Raw genomic sequence first — 17,812 nt, 5'->3', positions numbered from 1 at the left:
GAGCCTTCAGTAAAATGGAAAGAATGTACACAGATGCAGGGGAAACATCCAATTGAAGCTCTGTTTCTGGAAAATCCGTTCTGGGAGAGAGTTGCACAGATTGGTCTTTTGGAAGTTTATCAAAACTTGAGTTATAAGACCAATTTCCTGAAAGGTTTGTTGTGCCTGAATGTGATTATGGGTGAATGGGAGTAGAGTTTTGATATACATAAAATGTAGACATGAAAAAAATGCCCCTTGAATCAAGAATTTTGGTGTATACCCCCCACCCTTGCAGTTGCTAGCCTTGTGTTATGCCACTAGCTTTTTGATGAGGATTTTTAGAAAATAAGCCCATCTTCTAGTTAAACTTCTTCTGTGTATGTTTGACTACATCCTTCCCCCTCTTCTTGAAGGAGAAACTTTATCTTGTTTCATGTGTGTTCTTTCTCTAAATCAGGGGTCGGCAACCTTCAGCACACGGCCCATCAGGGTAATTCACTGGCAGGCCACGAGACATTTTGTTTACGTTGACCGTCCGCAGGCACGGCCCCCCGCAGCTTCCAGTGGCCGCGGTTTGCTGTTCCTGGCCAATGGGAGCTGTGGGAAGCGGCGCGTGTCCCTGTGGCACGATGAATCACGGCCAATGGGAGCTGCAGGGGGCCGTGCCTGCGGATGATCAACGTAAACAAAATGTCTCGCCGCCCGCCAGCGGATTACCCTGATGAGCCATGTGCCGAAGGTTGCCGACCCCTGCTCTGAGTGATACTCACGTTAGATCTATTTTTTCCAGTGTAGTCTTAAGAAATACACACTTTCTCAGTTGGGCACTTACACACACACACGCTCGCTTGCTCGCTCTCTCTCTCTCTCTCTCTCTTTTCTATATATTAATAACCTCCCCTTATTGCCCTCTTCTTTTCCCATCCCCTCCTCTGCACAAGACAACCAAGTATATGCCATGTACGTCCCAGCATAAAATTTTTAATTTCCTTGAGACAACATTGTTCTTTTAATACGGTCTAATGAAGAAAAATTAATGGTGAGCCAGACTGTGGTTATTAGCCAGCGGTTCCATTGAGCAGCACTGGCACAACGCCTCCTGGAACACAGGGGAAGCATGCAATGCCCTTAGAAAATAGTGCAATATACACTCCTCTCTGAACACAGCCAGTTCCCTACACCATTGTTCCCATTTTGGGGAGGCTAGTGCCACTGGTGGTGAGAGACCTGTACAACCCTTGCACTCACTGGGCTGTGTGTAGTTTTCCACCCCTAATCAGGAGAGCAGGGAAGTTAGGGGAAGGTAGCTTCCACTAACCTCCTCGGCTGCCTGTGTACCTATGCATGAGAGCAGCATTGTTAGTTTTCATAGTGAATGTCATGGCATATAGGTCATGGACTATAGTGTGGGTCAAAGGAAATAGAGCAGCCAGATTTCACACAAATTTTAAACTGCAATTTGCATGTTGGGAGATTATATCTGTGTCACCCTGAACTTTTTAGCATGTTGCACTGTCAGCTTTTGGCCCCTTCATATACACTATCTGGGAGCATAATTTGTGTAGCTCCTTTGAAAGCCTGTGCTCTTCTAATTAGCTTTTCATCTAACATGGCTACGTGTTTTTCTAAAACGAGAACGTTCTCCTCTTCCCTCATTGCTTCAATTCCAGTATATTTTCAGATCCTCGTAGCTTGAGTTATTTACTTACAATATTGCCTTAGTCAGGTCTGTCTTATGGGTACCAATGTGAGCAATGCTATGTCTGTGCTAGCAGTACCCAAACTTTGGTCTGTGAAGCAGTTACGGGGGGTCTGGAGGAGGAGCAGGAAAGCCTGTGCAATGGGAGAAGAGAAGGGCAGCAGGAAGCAGCAGAACTGGGGGGAGATGGGGACAGAACAGAACAGATAGGAGAGGAAGATGAGATAGCCAAACAGACTGATCAACTTTTTCCTTTAGTTTCCTGAAATTACTGTTCCATTTAAGTAATTGCTGTATTTGCCATAGTGATGTTACATGGTCGTAATTGGGAGGGGAGGTAATTTGCACACTTGCAAATGGTGAAGGTAGGGCCATAAGACACTTTGAGGGTATATCAAACTCAGAATAACCCCCCTTCAGGCTAACACCTAATGCCCCTTCCATCTACACACAAATTGTGCTGACCCAGGATCCCATGGGGATGGAAGGTCTGAGTCAAGCTGGGACTCAGCATTCAAGCCCTGTTGCTTTGCAGTACAGACTCAGCCCCACTTGACTCATGCTTTGGGAGTCTGCCAAAAGTACCCACAGGCTGACTTTCTTTGTCCTCTAGACAGTCACGTTTTCCTACACTGCACCACAAAGGGCTAGAGCGGCCACATTTTGGGAGGGTATATGGGTGGGATATGAGTGGCCAGACTCCGGCCCGCATCATTCAGTGTGGATGCTGGAGCCCCAGGTTGGGACCCAGGGTTCAGCAATTCCTGGGGTTTCAAATGAGTGTAGACGCTCAAGCCCTAGGTTAATAAAACCAGGGTCTGCTAACTCAAGCTCTACTAAATCTGAGCTTACATTGCAATGTAGACATACCCTGAAATTCTCTATATGCAATTTGGAGAGCCCCTGGCCTGTGCCATTCAAAACTTAGAGCTTAGCCATTTTGTGCTAGAATGTCCAAAAATTTACTTGTTTATGTGGGAAGAAACTGTACATCCCAGCCTCTATATGCACAGACAGGAAACAAATCAAAACAAAAGAGCCATCCCCACTTCTGGAACAACACACCACCATAGCTATAAACACCATCCTGATGTAGGAAAATACATTTTGTGTATTGCTGATTCTTCTATGACTAAAAAAAAAAAAAAGTTAATGTAGGGCCTCCCATTTTAAGAAAACGTTCAGTGTGTTTCACTTCGTTTCTGAGTTGACATTCATTGCTGCATGTCTTCTGTCATTACTGTCAAGAGACTCTGAGGAGAGGGGTGAGGTTTTATATATAAAACCCTTTCACATATTGAAGTGATCCTTTGTGATTCAGAGATCAGACAGTTTAAAATAATTTGTCTTCAGGCCAGACATCCAACCAAATGATGAGATTCCATCAGATTAGGGTATACAATCTTTAAAGAGTTCAGTTTTCACTTCTATAGCATACTTCATATTGAACACTTTCTTAATATTCCTGCTAGAGACACTGTAATATTTCAGAGATAAATATTAGCCACTCAGTTTGGTTTGTATGAGGAATCTGTTCCAGCGTTTTCATTGGTGAGCCATCTGCTATACACACTCCAACTAACATCCCAGCAGGAAGAACTTGGTTTCTAGCATTGCTCTGCTAAATAGTTCACTTGGCCAGCTCTGAGTTGGGGACATTAGTGGCAGTGCTGTTTCTAAACACTAAAATATTGAGGGCTGCTTTTAGTTTTTCTACGGAAATATGTAGACTTTGTTTGATCTTTCCCACAGCAAAACATCTGTCCATCTTCCTTGGCAGGAGCATCAGTCAGGGCTACGTAACTATGTGGAGCTTTTCACATAGGGAATCATTTAAGAGAATAAGAGCTTCTTCTTTGAGGACAAAAATGTACTGGCTCTTTGTGGTGATATATCAATTTTTTATTCTGTTTTGTTTAATAAGAGACAGTTCAGATCATTTCAAGGAGACTTATATAGTTGTCGTTGAGGCTCCAAGTATTGCTAGGATCAAAAGGATATTGTCCCATGGGATAAGCCCCCAAATTAGGTTTTGTGTTTAAAAAAACATTCCAAAGGCCTAATGTTTTCATTAGAAACAGCTATTCAGATTCAAACAGTTCCTGCTGCTGTTTGGGACCTAATATTACAGCATTATGTTACCAGGAAGTGAAATTGCAAAGAGACCTATAAACAAAAGTGAAACTGATCAATAAATTTTCATTGTCCAAGCTGAATGAAATATCCCAAGAAAATAAGCAGCAGCAGTGAGCAGTAAAATGTTTTCATTGTAATAATCTAAATTGTAATTAATAACCGAAGTTAATTTCCTCGTTCAAATATAATTTTTCACTTGATTGTGCCTCTTAACTTCTTCCATGCTCTCAGCCAGTGTGATCATCTTGTTCATACCTTGCCAGTGCACAATACTTGAACTTCTTCTGTTGATGTTTGATGTAATGAGAATACATCAATGAAATGACTGCTTCTCTCTTGTTCCTATTATATACGGGATAGTATTTGCTTCCAAAGGTTGGGAAAAAGACAATCCATGCACAAAATAATGTTTTTTCTACTACAGAATATATCAGATAATTGGAAGGGATTAGTACCCAAAAGTGAAGTTAAAATAATACTTTTAGAAGCCTTTTGTATGGCTTTTACAGAGAGAGAGAGAGAGAGAGAGAGAAAAGACATCTTCAGGACATTATAGTTCTCTTTCTTGTTATATAGAACCAAATATGATTGTATTACACTGGAATCCTGTCTCCCTGAAATTTTTTAAGATAAGAACAGATTTAATTTAATGTATCTATTAAAAGACTATATGCTTGATATGGCCAAAGGGATTTGTAGGTAAAATATAGCTACAGACAAAAAGTCTTAATTAGTGCTGTCGCTGGGAAGATATTTCATTATTATTTACCTTTATAGGATTAAACTTCAAGAGCTAAGTTAGCAAAACCATCCTCTAAAGTGCCACTAGTAACATTTTTGAGACTGCAAACCGGTCTTTACACACTGTGTTCTGTGATGTCTACCTGACTTGCGCATGCAAATAGATATGACCTCATGTTTCTGTGGATTTTTGCCTTCACAAAACTAAAGGCACAATTTTTGTGCGGGCTCAGTTTTGTGCAGGGAACAGTTTTAGGATTGACTGAAATTATGGACCTCAGTGCATATATTGTGGAACAACATGAGCACGAACACTTCATCAGGCCAGCTTTCTTTTAGATAGGTGGAGTCATAGCACAGACAGGTTTCTTTAATCCACTAGAACTGATTGATCTGCTTTTTATTTGTGTGAAAAATCATCAGATGGTCAGCATCTGGAATATTGGCAAAGAAGCCCCTGCTGCATCGTGAGCAGGGCCGGCTCTAGGATTTTTGCCGCCCTAAGCAAAAAACAATTTTGGCCGCCCCCCTCCCCCGTTTTTTAATTACCCCCACCCCCGCCTCAACTCCGCCCCTTCCCCAAATCCCCAGCCCTGCCTCCTCCCCCCAGGCTCTCAAGCCTGGGAGGGAGGGGGAGCAGCGGCGCGCGAAACAGCCATTTTGCGCGCCGCGGCCACTCGGGATCTCCCCCTCCCTCCCAGGCAGCAGCAGCAGAGGTGAGCTAGGGCGGCCGCGGCACATTTTTAGGGGAGGCATTCTGGCGTCGGCCATGCCGCCCCTAAAAATGTGCCGCCCCAAGCACCAGCTTGTTTTGCTGGTGCCTAGAGCTGGCCCTGATCGTGAGGCCAGCTGTCCCGTTCCATTGGCTGCTGTATCTAGGCATTGACATTTTTGATTCTATCTTCACAGATGAAATTCTTTTAAAAATTTTCAAAATAGTATTAAATTAAATAGGTCTATTCTCCTATTATAGGGTGCTTAGAAGGGAAACAGGCATTAACATAATCTCTGGTAAGTGGGTATACAGCAGTGGTCCCCAAACTTTTCAGGGTCACACACCCCTTAACACCCAGTCCGGGAGCCAGGGCTGGAAGCGCTCTGGGGCGGGGGGGGGAGGGAAGAGAGAGAGATGCAGAGAGGGGTAAGGGGGCTGAGGGCGGATCTGGGGCCAGGAGCAGGGCAAGGGCTGGGTGCGGCGCCATGTCTGGATGCGAGGCCAGGAGCCAGGGCCATGACTGGGGGCAGGGCTAGAGCAGAGTTAAGTGTGGAACAAGGCAGGGTGGCGCTCCCTTCCCGCCACCCATGGGGGCTGGCCCGGGCCCTGCTGTGCCCCCCCCCCGAACATTCCTCCGCACCCCCCGTAGGGGGGCATGCCCCACAGTTTGGGAACCTCTGGTATACAGTATCCCAAAGAAGGGGGTCCCTTCTTCCTGTCACACACTCTCGTGGTGCTCCTAGGAGGAGGCCCTGCCAAGCCAGACAGCAGCATGGGGATTTGGGGGTTAAATCCTGGAAGAGTGTGGAGGTGGGAAGAAGAAGTTGATGTCCTATCTAGAAGAGCCTGGGCTCAGGGACATTTACAGGGAGCATCTAGGCTATTCTCCTGAGAAAGGAAGAAGGATTTGCCAGGATAGGGAGCTTTGGAAACACAAGTGATGTCATAAGATATGATGTCCTCTTTGTTGTAGTCCCGATATTTGGGGCTTTTCACACTTGCTATCTGGTCACCCTATTTGGAGTTCACAGGCTCTTAACCTCCTAAAAGGGAATGTCGCTGGAGACTTTGCTGGTTTGGGCTCTTTTAGTGAAACAAGAACCCTCTAAACAAACCAGAACCCTAAGAAAGCATATTGTTTTGTTGTGAACTTTCTAACCGGCCACCAGTCTCTGGCCACGAGCACTCTTGGGAGTACTGCACAGTTAATGGAGAAAACAGCACGGGTGGGAAAATAAAGGCAAATGATTGAGGAATAGGAGAGCTTTCCAGCACTGTTGTGAAAAATACTTTGGCATATGTGCTCCAAGATTGTGTTTTGTAGGTCTTTGATGTGTCAGTTGCTAAGGTAACCATGTGTATTCTTGAGCTGCTGAGCAAAATGGGGACACCAGCAGACCTCCACATATGGACAGGATACTATAATGCGCAGCAGCTGCTGCTCTTAATCATCCACAAAAACTGAAGATCCTGCTTTATTCCTGAATGTGAATTTTCATTACTATGTCCAAGTGTGGTTTCTCTATGCTGGAAAATTACATTGTGGCAGAACACGTTAACTAACATGATTTTAAATGCAATTTAGCCCTCAGTGTGTGTCTATCATCATGTCAGCAAGGACTCACCCCAGGGTTAACCGTGATGAACTTGATAGGATGTTAAACATGGCAGTCTTTGTCTGCAAGGAGTGTTTAGTATAGTATTAACTATATTTTCAGCCCCTAATGTGCTTGTACATGAACCATTTTTTTGCCAGCTGACTTTGAGGTTTGTAGTCACACACCTCGGTGGCATAAAAACCAGAGGTGTGAACTGTCCTATGCAAAAAGGAGGTTTTGAAGAACTGCAGAAAACGGTTTAAAATTTTTTTTAAAAAAAGCGTGGAAGATGGTGTCGTCTTGTGTTCTGCTTTGTAACTTCCAAACAATTTGAAATAATAAACATTATGACCAGAAGGGGGCAACCTCTCTTTATGCTAGAGAAGATTACACTTTAAAGAGTTTAAACTATATAAGTAGTAAAGACAAAGCTTTAGATTAAGAATAAAAACAAATTACCCCCCCCTCCCCCGGGAGGTTTCACATAATCTGAAGAGGGGCTTCATGTTCCCTTTGCCATAGTAGGAGGGTGAGTAAAAAGCCATAAAAATTGTAATAAGCAGAAGGTCTGCAGGCCACTCAGTTCCCGAGAAGCTGAAAAGATTCTTTAAGCAGCATCCTCCCCCAGGAAGCAGGTATTGCTCTGTAATTGGTGCTGAGCATAAGGGGGCTGTGAACTATGGTGATGCCGGGGGAGGGGAGGGATAATTTGTTTTTTGTTTAGGGTATTTTCTTTTTTGTTTAGGGTATTTTTAACCCTAACTTACATTGTTATGTGTGTAATGAAAGTGAATATCTGTTGGCCCCTTAAATTACCTGCTTAGATCTCTTCACCATGTTTGAGCCTTTCATCTCGCTTTCGAGCAAAAAATCACTCTGGAATAATGAAGACCAGATCATATGGCATAAGGGAATGCAGTGGAAAATGAGTCTTTCTGGTATCTGAGGCTTTCTTCTCTACAGACTCTTGCTATAGAAAGAGTGCAAGTGATGTGCTCAAGCAAAACATCTGGAAGAAGGACTCCCATTCTTACTGTGCTTTCTGCTATGCAAGGGCTACAAGCTGAATCACTAAGCAAATCCTGGGTGGGCTGCATATAAATGAGATCAAATGCAGGGAGATAAATTTGGGTTTCTTCAGCACTCAGCCATGATCCTGTTCCATTGTGGGATATACCCCAGGTTTAACACCCAACTGGTAAAGGTAAAACCTAGGTGGGGGCATTTTGTTCACCTCGACCAGCAATGGCATGTTAAAATACAACTGTCCGGTTCACAGTGGGTTTCAAAATGTGCTAGTTAAAACATTTCAGCAAATGTGTTTATAAAATACCTTTTATCCTAAGCTAGATAAGCCTGAAAGGGGTATGAGCTACACTTCTTAACTGAGTGCAGCTCTGAGCCTGCGTGGGTGTCATTTACATGCTCGGGGGGGGTTGGATGCCTGTCTGTAGATTGCTGAGTTTGATATGAAGTAAATAAAGTATTTTGAATGCTCAGTTATTCATATAGTCCTCCAATCTGCTTCTCTTTTTCTATTTAGTGCACAAATGTCTTCAGGACAGTCTGTGGCTGTGATGGGCATTGACTTTACTCTGCGGTACTTCTATAAGGTTCTAATGGACTTGCTACCAGTTTGCAACCAAGATGGAGGCAACAAAATAAGGTACACCTTTGGGTTACTGAGTTAGCCTTAGTCTTCCCTTTCATGTGGTATATCTTCAAACATTCTGTTCCTTGCTCTGGCTCACCCTCCTGTATTGTAATCTGCAGTCTTTATCCTCATCAGGACAATCTGGACTCTTGATATCCGACATTGAACGTATATGAACAATCAATAAAATATAAAAAGGGGAAATAATTCATTCTTACTTGTATTATTCAGGCTTAATACAAATGCCCATAAATCCATTATAAGATGAACGCAGCTTCCATTCATTCCGTTACTCGTTCTTATCCTGGAGTATTTTTAGATACTTAACTGGTGACACTGACAGTATGAAAGAACAAAATTTGTTTACATATGAAAATCACACAATCCGCTTAATTGATTTGAAGCATAAATATTCAGCACTATTTTGTTTAAGTTGTCACATCAAATAAGTAATACTACAAATGTAGTGTAATATGCCTGGACTCATTTTTTATTTTAACTTGGTGTGGCCTACACATGTCTGAATGTTTCATTTTCCCTTTGGCCTTCCACTGAAGACTCACTGCAAAAATCCTCTATATTATGGATAGAGTAGCTTGATAAAGTATTTTTGGAATGCTTAAAGGAGATCTTGAATTAAGGTAAAAATGTATGTGACACCTTTTTTATGCTTTTGTGGTGTATAAAAAAGGCCTGTCAGGGATTTTGCCTTGGGATTTTTTGTTTTGTTTTGTTTTGTTTTCACTTTTGTTTTTGTCAAAAACAAATAGTAATAAAAGGGATGGGTGCTTCCTTTTTTTTTTTTTTTTTTCTTTCAACTTTACAATATCATGAATATCAAGTCTTGGGTTAAGTACTTTGCTGTAACTCTCCATCACAGGACATAGAATTGGGAGCTCTCAGTCCTGGAAAGCACTATGACGTTGAATCTGTTTTGGTTTTTTTCAGAGCATATCTTCCAAGTGTTTGTCAGGGATTTGATTTTAAATTGGTGTCCTCAAAGCCAGACCAAAAACAAAAAACCCCAACCCAAAACGGTTAGACTGAACAGTCAGAATAAAAATAATTTTCCATCTCCAGTCAATCAGGATTCATCCCATGGTAGTTGTGATCATAAGTCTACTAGTTCGTGAGTTGTCTATGACATCTTCCAGGAAAAACAGCAGACAAGACCTACATTTCTAATGTAAAAACAAAAGTTAGTAGGAAAAAAATTCTGTTAACTTTTCATGCCTCCTTCTTATATTGTAAAGGGTACACCCTATCTATTTTTTTGTGCAGGTTACCTTTAAAATTATGTATGCGTTTTTTTTACATTTAGGTGATACAGTCAGGACTTTACACTGTACACGCAGTTGTGGGAATTGTACACTTGTAAAGCCGCTCCTGCAGTTTCTCATAGCCCCAGGCCGGAGGCAGGGGGTTTGCATGCACAGCTGCAGGACCCAGCCAAAGCTATGGTTAAGCTGGGGGACTTTAGCTCCACCCCTGCTGAGTTCTTCAGGAGCATTAAGTGGCCTACATTAACCTCTTCCAGTTTTCTTTCTGTGGCCACACATTCTCTTGATCTTTGCACAGACTAAGCCCTCTCCCTAGGATATCTGCTCCTTTGCCTTCCCCTGTAGCACTGTTTTCTGTGTCTATGGTAACAGAAAGAGGGATGGAGACAGGCGTGCTGTGCAGAGGGACTGCCAGTGAGAGAAAGGCCTTGCAAAGAGAAGGAGGCCTGAGAAAAGGGTTGACATTGGTGGTTGGGGAAAAGAGGGTGACAGGAAAGGGACATGGGAGAGAAGGAAAATAAGATATTTGCCCTTCTGTAAGCTTTTATCAGAGGATCTCAAAGCGCTTTATGAACATTATGGAATGATGCTTCCCAACACCTCACTTTACAGATGGAGGGGCAAAGGCACAGATTACATGCTTTCCCCAAAGTCACTCTGGAAGAGCTGGGAATAAGAAGGGAAATGGTGTGTGAATTAGGAGTTTAATGGAGATTCACATTTTCATAAGACTATTAAGTGGAGGTGACTTCCCCCCTATTAAAATGAAACTAAAAACTTAACATTACTTTAAAAGGAAAATGTCTGGTGGAAAATCATAGGAGAGTCCTTACATTTGTTACTATTAGCATTTCAGGTTAAGCAGTTAGAACTTCTAAAAATCTTGTTTTTCGCTATTTATGCTATTGGTTTACTTTGTGCATTTCTCGCAGATTAGACAATGGAAATAAAATAAGTGGTCTCATTTCTGTGTCCAGTCAATTCCACCTTCAAATTCTCAAGTATTAGTACAGTGCTGCAATACTGGTTGGTTTGTAAACTTCAGGGAAATATTGATATGTTCTTTTTAAAACTATTTCCACTGAATTTTTAACAGACTGTTTTTTGTATTGGACAGAGTTTTTGTTCAAGCTTCTTTTTACAACCATATTTAACCTACCCATTTCTTTAAAACATAAATAAACCTCATGAATAATGCATTTTGTTTATATTGGGCAGGTGCTTTATTATGGAGGATAGAGGGTATCTCGTGGCACACCCAACTCTCATTGATCCTAAAGGTCATGCTCCGGTAGAACAGCAGCATATTACACACAAGGTTTGGCTAAATCATGTCTTTTTTTTTTTTTTTTTTTAAGTAAAATTCTCTTGTTGTCTTCTTAGGAACCCTTGGTAGCAAATGACATTCTAAACCACCCAAACTTCGTGAAGAAAAACCTCTGCAACAGTTTCAGTGACAGAACAGTTCAGAGGTTTTATAAATTTAACACTAGCCTAGTGGTACGTATTGTTTGTTTTCTTGTTTTACTTTTGGAATGTATTTTGGTTGGGTTGGATTTACTTTGACTGATGCAAAGGGCAGTCAATGTTGATCACCAAGAACAGCAAACGGAAACTCAAAACCAACTCATTGTGAAGGGCAGCACATGGTGGCCCTGTAGAAACATAAAATCAGTGGGCTAAATTGTACAAACTTTGCTCACATGAGTGGTGCCAGGGATTATGAATGTGAGTATTTGCCAAACGTTACATAAGCTAGCCCAGAAGTGAGCGCTGAGAAGTTATTTTCCCTATCTTTTATTAAGGACATTTTTTAAATGTTGGTTTGGAGTCTTCTGCAGTGGATCCCAGCTCCTTATGTCCAGTCACCAACCCTCTCTGTTGTCACATAGGGACTCTGTGCCCCCACCTCTATTTGGGGGGGGGAGAGGAGAGCTGTGCCCCTGCTTCCCCCCACACACACATACTTGTGCACATCCTTGATTGGTATGATGAGGAAGGGAAGGGAGGAGAGATTTATTTGAATGAAGTATTGTCCGCTGTCAGGCAGGATTACTAGACTAGAGCCCATTATGGCACATCATAATGTTATAAGATAAACAAATGTTGTTAATCTTTAGGAAAGTGCTTTGTCATCCAGTACTGGCCCAGTTTTGCTCATCTCCCAAGCAGGCTGATGAGTTAATTTGTATGCCTGTTATCTGAAGAAAAGGCATGGTACGTTCATGTTCCCTCGTAGTTTTTGCTTCAGCTTATGGTTCTATAAATGTGTTTGGGGAGGGGGAAAGATTTCAACTCACTAGAGAGTATGTTTCCTACTACATCTTTGACATGCCTTGCTTCGCCCTAGGGTGATCTGACAAACCTAGTGCATGGCAGCCACTGTTCTAAATACAGACTGACAAGAATACCTGGAACCAATGCCTTTGTTGGAATAGTCAATGAAACCTGTGACTCTCTTGCTTTCTGTGCCTGCAGTATGGTAGACAGGCTCTGTCTGAACTGTCACAGGTAAGAGTGATTTGAAATGAATTGGCAAGTGCAGGTATTGGTTTTTATTTTATTGCAAATGAAGACCGAGAGCACTGGTCATTTCGTAGGCTAAGCTAACATGTATGAACAGGAGTACATTGCTGCCATGTACATTGGCCAAACCGGACAGTCTCTACGCAAAAGAATTAATGGACACAAATCTGACATCAGGAATCATAATACTCAAAAACCAGTGGGAGAACACTTTAACCTGTCTGGCCATTCTATGACAGACCTGCGGGTGGCTATCTTAAAACAGAAAAACTTCAAAAACAGACTCCAAGGAGAGACTGCTGAGCTGGAATTGATATGCAAACTAGACACAATCAACTCAGGGTTAAATAGGGATTGGGAATGGCTGAGCCATTACAAACATTGAATCTATCTCCCCTTGTAAGTATTCTCACACTTGCTTCTTATCAAACTGTCTGTACTTGGCTATCTTGATTATCACTTCAAAAGGTTTTTTTTCTCTTACTTAATTGGCCTCTCAGAGTTGGTAAGACAACTCTCACCTGTTCATGCTCTCTGTATGTGTGTATATATATCTCCTCAATATATGTTTCACTCAATATGCATCCGAAGAAGTGGGTTGTAGCCCACTAAAGCTTATGCTCTAATAAATTTGTTAGTCTCTAAGGTGCCACAAGTACTCCTGTTCTTTTTGCGGATACAGACTAACACGGCTGCTACTCTGAAACCTAACATGTATGGTGCAACTCCTGTGTCAGAGCAAAACAAATATTGTACCTGCATAAATAAAACATATTTTATGTGTAATGAGTAGGGTTATGCTCCTCTTTTATAAGGGTTTGCAGATTTATCAGGTGCACAGTAGTTTAAAAAAAATTGTCATGTAAGCCTTGTGGGAGTTTAAGCCATTTTCCCCTCCATTCCTTGGCTTTTGCCAGTGCTCCCTTTTGTTTCAGGCTCAGGCATGTGAATCACTTTGCTTATAAATAGTTCAACTGAATGGGAGTACTCATCTGGGGCAAAGTCACTCCCAGGTCTGAGGGTTTGCAGAAACAGGACCTTCTTTACAGCCTATTAACACTTGCCTTTGGGTGTGGAATATGATGGGTTGTCACATAGGTGCCAAGCTTACTGCCTTCACACCCTGTCCCTGCAAAGGGTCTTGACTACAATAAAAACAATGTGGTAAAGCTGCACAGGAGGGAAGGAGCTCTGTGTGTGATCACCCTGGAGAGCTATGCGGTGGGGGAGGAAGAAGAGATTTCTCTGCTTCTTAGCACTCAGGGGCTTGGGAAATGTGGCAAGGAGAGGGCTAGTAGCTCCACAGGTCCATTGGGGATATTCTTCTCTTCTGCAACTCAGAATAGGAGCAGAGGAGTTGTTCCACATGGGGGAGGGAGGGTTCCTGTCTCCCAGCTGAGTTCCTAATGCTCAGCCTGACTATGAGTTCCTAATGACTCAGCTGCAGCAACCTGCATGGAACTTGGAGGGAAGAGCCCAGGTTGCTGGAGGGTAGATTGTGGAGAAGGCACTAGAGCAGGGGTCGGCAACCTTTCAGAAGTGGTGTGCCGAGTCTTCATTTATTCACTCTAATTTAAGGTTTCGGGTGCCAGTAATACATTTTAACGTTTTTAGATGGTCTCTTTCTATAAGTCTGTAATATATAACTAAACTATTGTTGTATGTAAAGTAAATAAGGTTTTTAAAATGTTTAAGAAACTTCATTTAAAATTAAATTAAAATGCAGAGCCCCCCCGGACCGGTGGCCAGGACCCGGGCAGTGTGAGTGCCACTGAAAATCAGCTCGTGTGCCGCCTTCGGCAAGCGTGCCATAGGTTGCCTACCCCTGCACTAGTAAGTCAACCAGTGCACATGAGGCCAGAATGTTAGCTGAAGTTTCAATGTCTTGGTAAATAAATAGTTGCCTTAATAAATAGCCAGTTTAGTCTTACAAATCGGGTGTCTTTTTAGTACATGGTCTGTAAAACACTGGCTGTATGCTGGGATTAGGATTTGGACTTCACTTTATATTGATGCAACTGGCCATTTTTTCTTTTTTCTAAAGAATGGAACAAAACGAATGTGAATGCCCTTGTGAATGCCCTCTAGAGGTCAATGAATGTACTGGCAACCTTACCAATGCAGAAAGCAGGTGAGAACAAGTATCTCTAAAACTCGAGTAACATTGTTATTGTGAGTATTAAATGTTATAACCCTTGAATATGGACTACTTTCTCATGCTACCATATATGCAGTGCCCGATAGAATAGAGTGATTAAACAGTTGGATTATACTTAGCAAAGTTTAATTTTTTTGATTGGCTCTACTGCAATTCTTTTTTGTGACATGATCTCAATTATTTTCCCCACTGTAGGAATCCTAGTTGTGAAGTCCACCAGGAACCGATGGCATTCACAGCAATTGATCCTAGCCTACAGGATGCTCTTCCACAATGTATTAACACGCGGTGTAATCAGAGGCTGGAGAGTGGGTAAAGTGCAATGTTTTCCCTCTCTGAAAATACGTGCAGGGCTTGAAATTATTAGGCGCTGTTATTTATTCTAATACAGACAAATCTTCCCTTGACGCTAAGTAAATTAAGTGCTATAAAATTGCAGCCATGATCCTGATGCCGCCATGCAGTAAACTTGTTTGAATCATCTATCTGCTATTAAATGCATTAGAGAGCCTCAGTGACACCCTTTCTTGACTACATTGAAGTCAATGGAATGCACCAATGTAAGTGAGAGGAGAAATGAGCTGTAGAAAGGACAATGAATTCCACCTCTCAGCTAGAGGGGAAAGTGCCACAATATTTGCCTACACTTTTTGAGAAGCAGATCTTAAAAGGAGAGTGGTCATAGAAACATTGGGAGTAGGCACTGCTTAACCAAGGATTTCTGTCAGCAAAAAATAAACTATGTGTCACTTAAACTGTGATATGAGTGTAGTAGGCTTTGTGGCTCAGGTCATGGCTAGCAAAGATCAGGGCCAAATTCTCTGAAGCACTCAGTTTTGTGGAGTGTGGCAGAGCAGGAGGAGTGGCAGGGAACCAGTTACAGCTCACTGATTCTCTGCCCCTGACACTGGTTAGAACAGCCTGGGGACTGCTCTGATTTGTGCCGGTTGGCTGTGGTCTCCAAGAAATGGTCCATCAGCTGGATAAAGCCAGAGTGCATCATGCTTCAACCACACCTTATCAGTGCCCCTCCCAAGCCGAAACACCCCTTTCACTGGGGCATTCGAAGAGAGAGAGACAGGACCCAGACAGGGATTCCTTCATGCTGAGAGAGTCTCCAGCCAAGGAGTTTCGGGCGGTCTGCTCTCCCTTAGCATTGCCTAAGTGGAGCAGAAAGAGGAGAGCAGGCCAGTGAATCTGGCCCTTTATGACAAAGCTGCTCTTTCCCCATATGATTTACCTTGTGTAACTTAAACCCTTATGACACTTCTGTAGCCAATCATCAGAGCTGTGAGGCTTTATGGACGATTTTGGTTCCAAGTTGTCTAGTGACTATGAATATACTGAGATACACCCAACCAAAAATGATTTTCTTTAAGGTAAAGCCAGCCTTTTTCTTCACTTCCAGGGATTGCTTTGGCGTGTTGGACTGTGAGTGGTGTATGGTGGACAGCGATGGAAAGACCCATCTGGATAAATCCTACTGCGCACCTCAGAAGGAATGCTTTGGTGGCATTGTGGGAGCTAAAAGCCCTTACGTGGATGACATGGGTGCGATAGGTAATTCTGGTTTTTTAATGAGGATATATATTTAACTGTTAAACTGCCAGTATTTTGTTGCATACACCATCAATGTAGGTGCACAAAAGTCATGTGCTGAAGCCTTGAGTTTATTTTAATGTTATAGAAATGCTGATTTAAACTTGTTTGCAACGTATTTATGCTCTGGTTTTTGGGTTTTTTAAGGAGATGAGGTGGTCACTTTGAACATGATAAAAAGTGCTCCGGTTGGTCCTGTAGCCGGAGGTATTATGGGATGCATCATGGTGCTCGTTCTGGCAGTATACGCATATCGTCACCAGATCCACCGGAGGAGTCACCAGCACATGTCACCTCTTGCTGCACAGGGTGAGCTGATAAGTTGTGAGGGAGATATTCGCAGTGAGGATAAAAATCCAGCTGTTTCGTTCATTCTTCTGCCTAGTTTCAAAGATCATTTTTTGGTTCATCCTTTGGGAATCCTTTATTCTTGCTTCTCTTCTGATTCCCATTTTATCTCCCAGTCCCCTCCTTACATAACTGATGTACTTACTGTCCAATGTACTTGTGTACCACTGCCCTCTGCTGGGTACAGAGCTAGACTTGCTGTCTCCTTGGGAAGACCTGGACAAAAAATGCTAAAACAAGTCTCAGGATTCTGTGGATATGACTTTCCTAGAGCTAAAGCAGTAAACCCAGCTTAATACCAGTCCTGTAACTTCTGAATAGTAGATTGTTTTCTAGCAAGTAATAGTGCTGTTGCCAGTAGTTTATTAGAATTACAATATTCACAATGCCTCCTCCGGGGCTGCTTTTTGGTTGTATCTTTTCTCCCTGACTCCTCTCTTGCACTCTGAGAGAAATTCATCATTGTGGCATCTTTTACTTCAAAAGGAAGGGAAGAAGAGCAAAAATTATTTATTTATTTATTTATTTATTTATTTGTCATACACTAATACTAAAAAAAGCTCCAGCTGAAACTGGGACTCTATTGTACTAGACACTGTATCAATAGTGAGAGGCAGGGCAATCCGGTTTGCAATCTAAGTAGTCAACCAGACAAAGTGTGGTAGGGGAAACAGAGGCATGGGGAGGGGAAGTGATTTGCCCAAGTCTCAGAGCTGAGAATAAAACCCAGGTCTCTGGAGTCCCTGTCCAGGGCTTTATCCACTGGACCATACTGACTCAGTCTGAGCCTGTTCACTAAACTTTCTGCATCACTCAAGTCTTACACATACAGTTCCTTTCAAGGGTACCTGGCATATCCTCTTCCTGGTACGTCTAGTCCCCAGCCAGCCCCAAAACAGGGATTCCAAAGCCCATTCCCAAAGCATAGTACTCCAGCACGATAATGCAGAGTGCTTCCACCACTCCACCAGGCTGACAGTTGTTAATAAGAGAAACATTTTGGATCAACTTAACAGTTGCATTTTTCTGTTTGTAATGGTGTGTAGAAATGTCAGTGCGTATGTCCAACCTGGAGAATGATAGGGATGAGAGAGATGATGACAGCCATGAAGACAGAGGAATCAGTAAGTGCTGAGCTGTGTCACTGTAAAATGTGCCAGTATTAGGCTAAGGGTTCCCGAGCTTCTTGCTTGGGCTTGTTATAGTGTGGAGGGTTTTTCATTTCTCTTAACACCTTGATATGACAGTGTGAGCTTTGCTCTGGAAAATAACAGGGCCAAAGTATTAACTGGTTTCAGAGTAGCAGCCGTGTTAGTCTGTATCCGCAAAAAGAACAGGAGTACTTGTGGCACCTTAGAGACTAACAAATTTATTAG

General features: G+C 42.5%; 1 protein-coding gene across 1 annotated transcript in view; it reads left to right on the top strand.

The window, feature by feature from the left end:
• LOC112115974 (VWFA and cache domain-containing protein 1) overlaps positions 1–17,812 on the top strand; it is a 194,665-nt gene that overhangs the window by 166,351 nt on the left and 10,502 nt on the right. The window contains exons 17-25 of the mRNA XM_026656018.2: positions 8,415–8,537; positions 11,024–11,123; positions 11,189–11,305; positions 12,156–12,316; positions 14,376–14,462; positions 14,685–14,801; positions 15,898–16,049; positions 16,236–16,397; positions 17,483–17,560. Of these exons, the coding sequence (XP_026511803.1) occupies positions 8,415–8,537; positions 11,024–11,123; positions 11,189–11,305; positions 12,156–12,316; positions 14,376–14,462; positions 14,685–14,801; positions 15,898–16,049; positions 16,236–16,397; positions 17,483–17,560 (1,097 nt within the window). The remainder of the gene's footprint in view (positions 1–8,414; positions 8,538–11,023; positions 11,124–11,188; positions 11,306–12,155; positions 12,317–14,375; positions 14,463–14,684; positions 14,802–15,897; positions 16,050–16,235; positions 16,398–17,482; positions 17,561–17,812) is intronic.

Source organism: Terrapene carolina, unplaced genomic scaffold (assembly GCF_002925995.2).
Source record: "Terrapene carolina triunguis isolate 2854851 unplaced genomic scaffold, T_m_triunguis-2.0 Scaffold211, whole genome shotgun sequence".
Classification (NCBI taxonomy): domain Eukaryota; kingdom Metazoa; phylum Chordata; order Testudines; family Emydidae; genus Terrapene; species Terrapene triunguis.
This window is presented reverse-complemented; position numbering and strand designations above follow the sequence as displayed.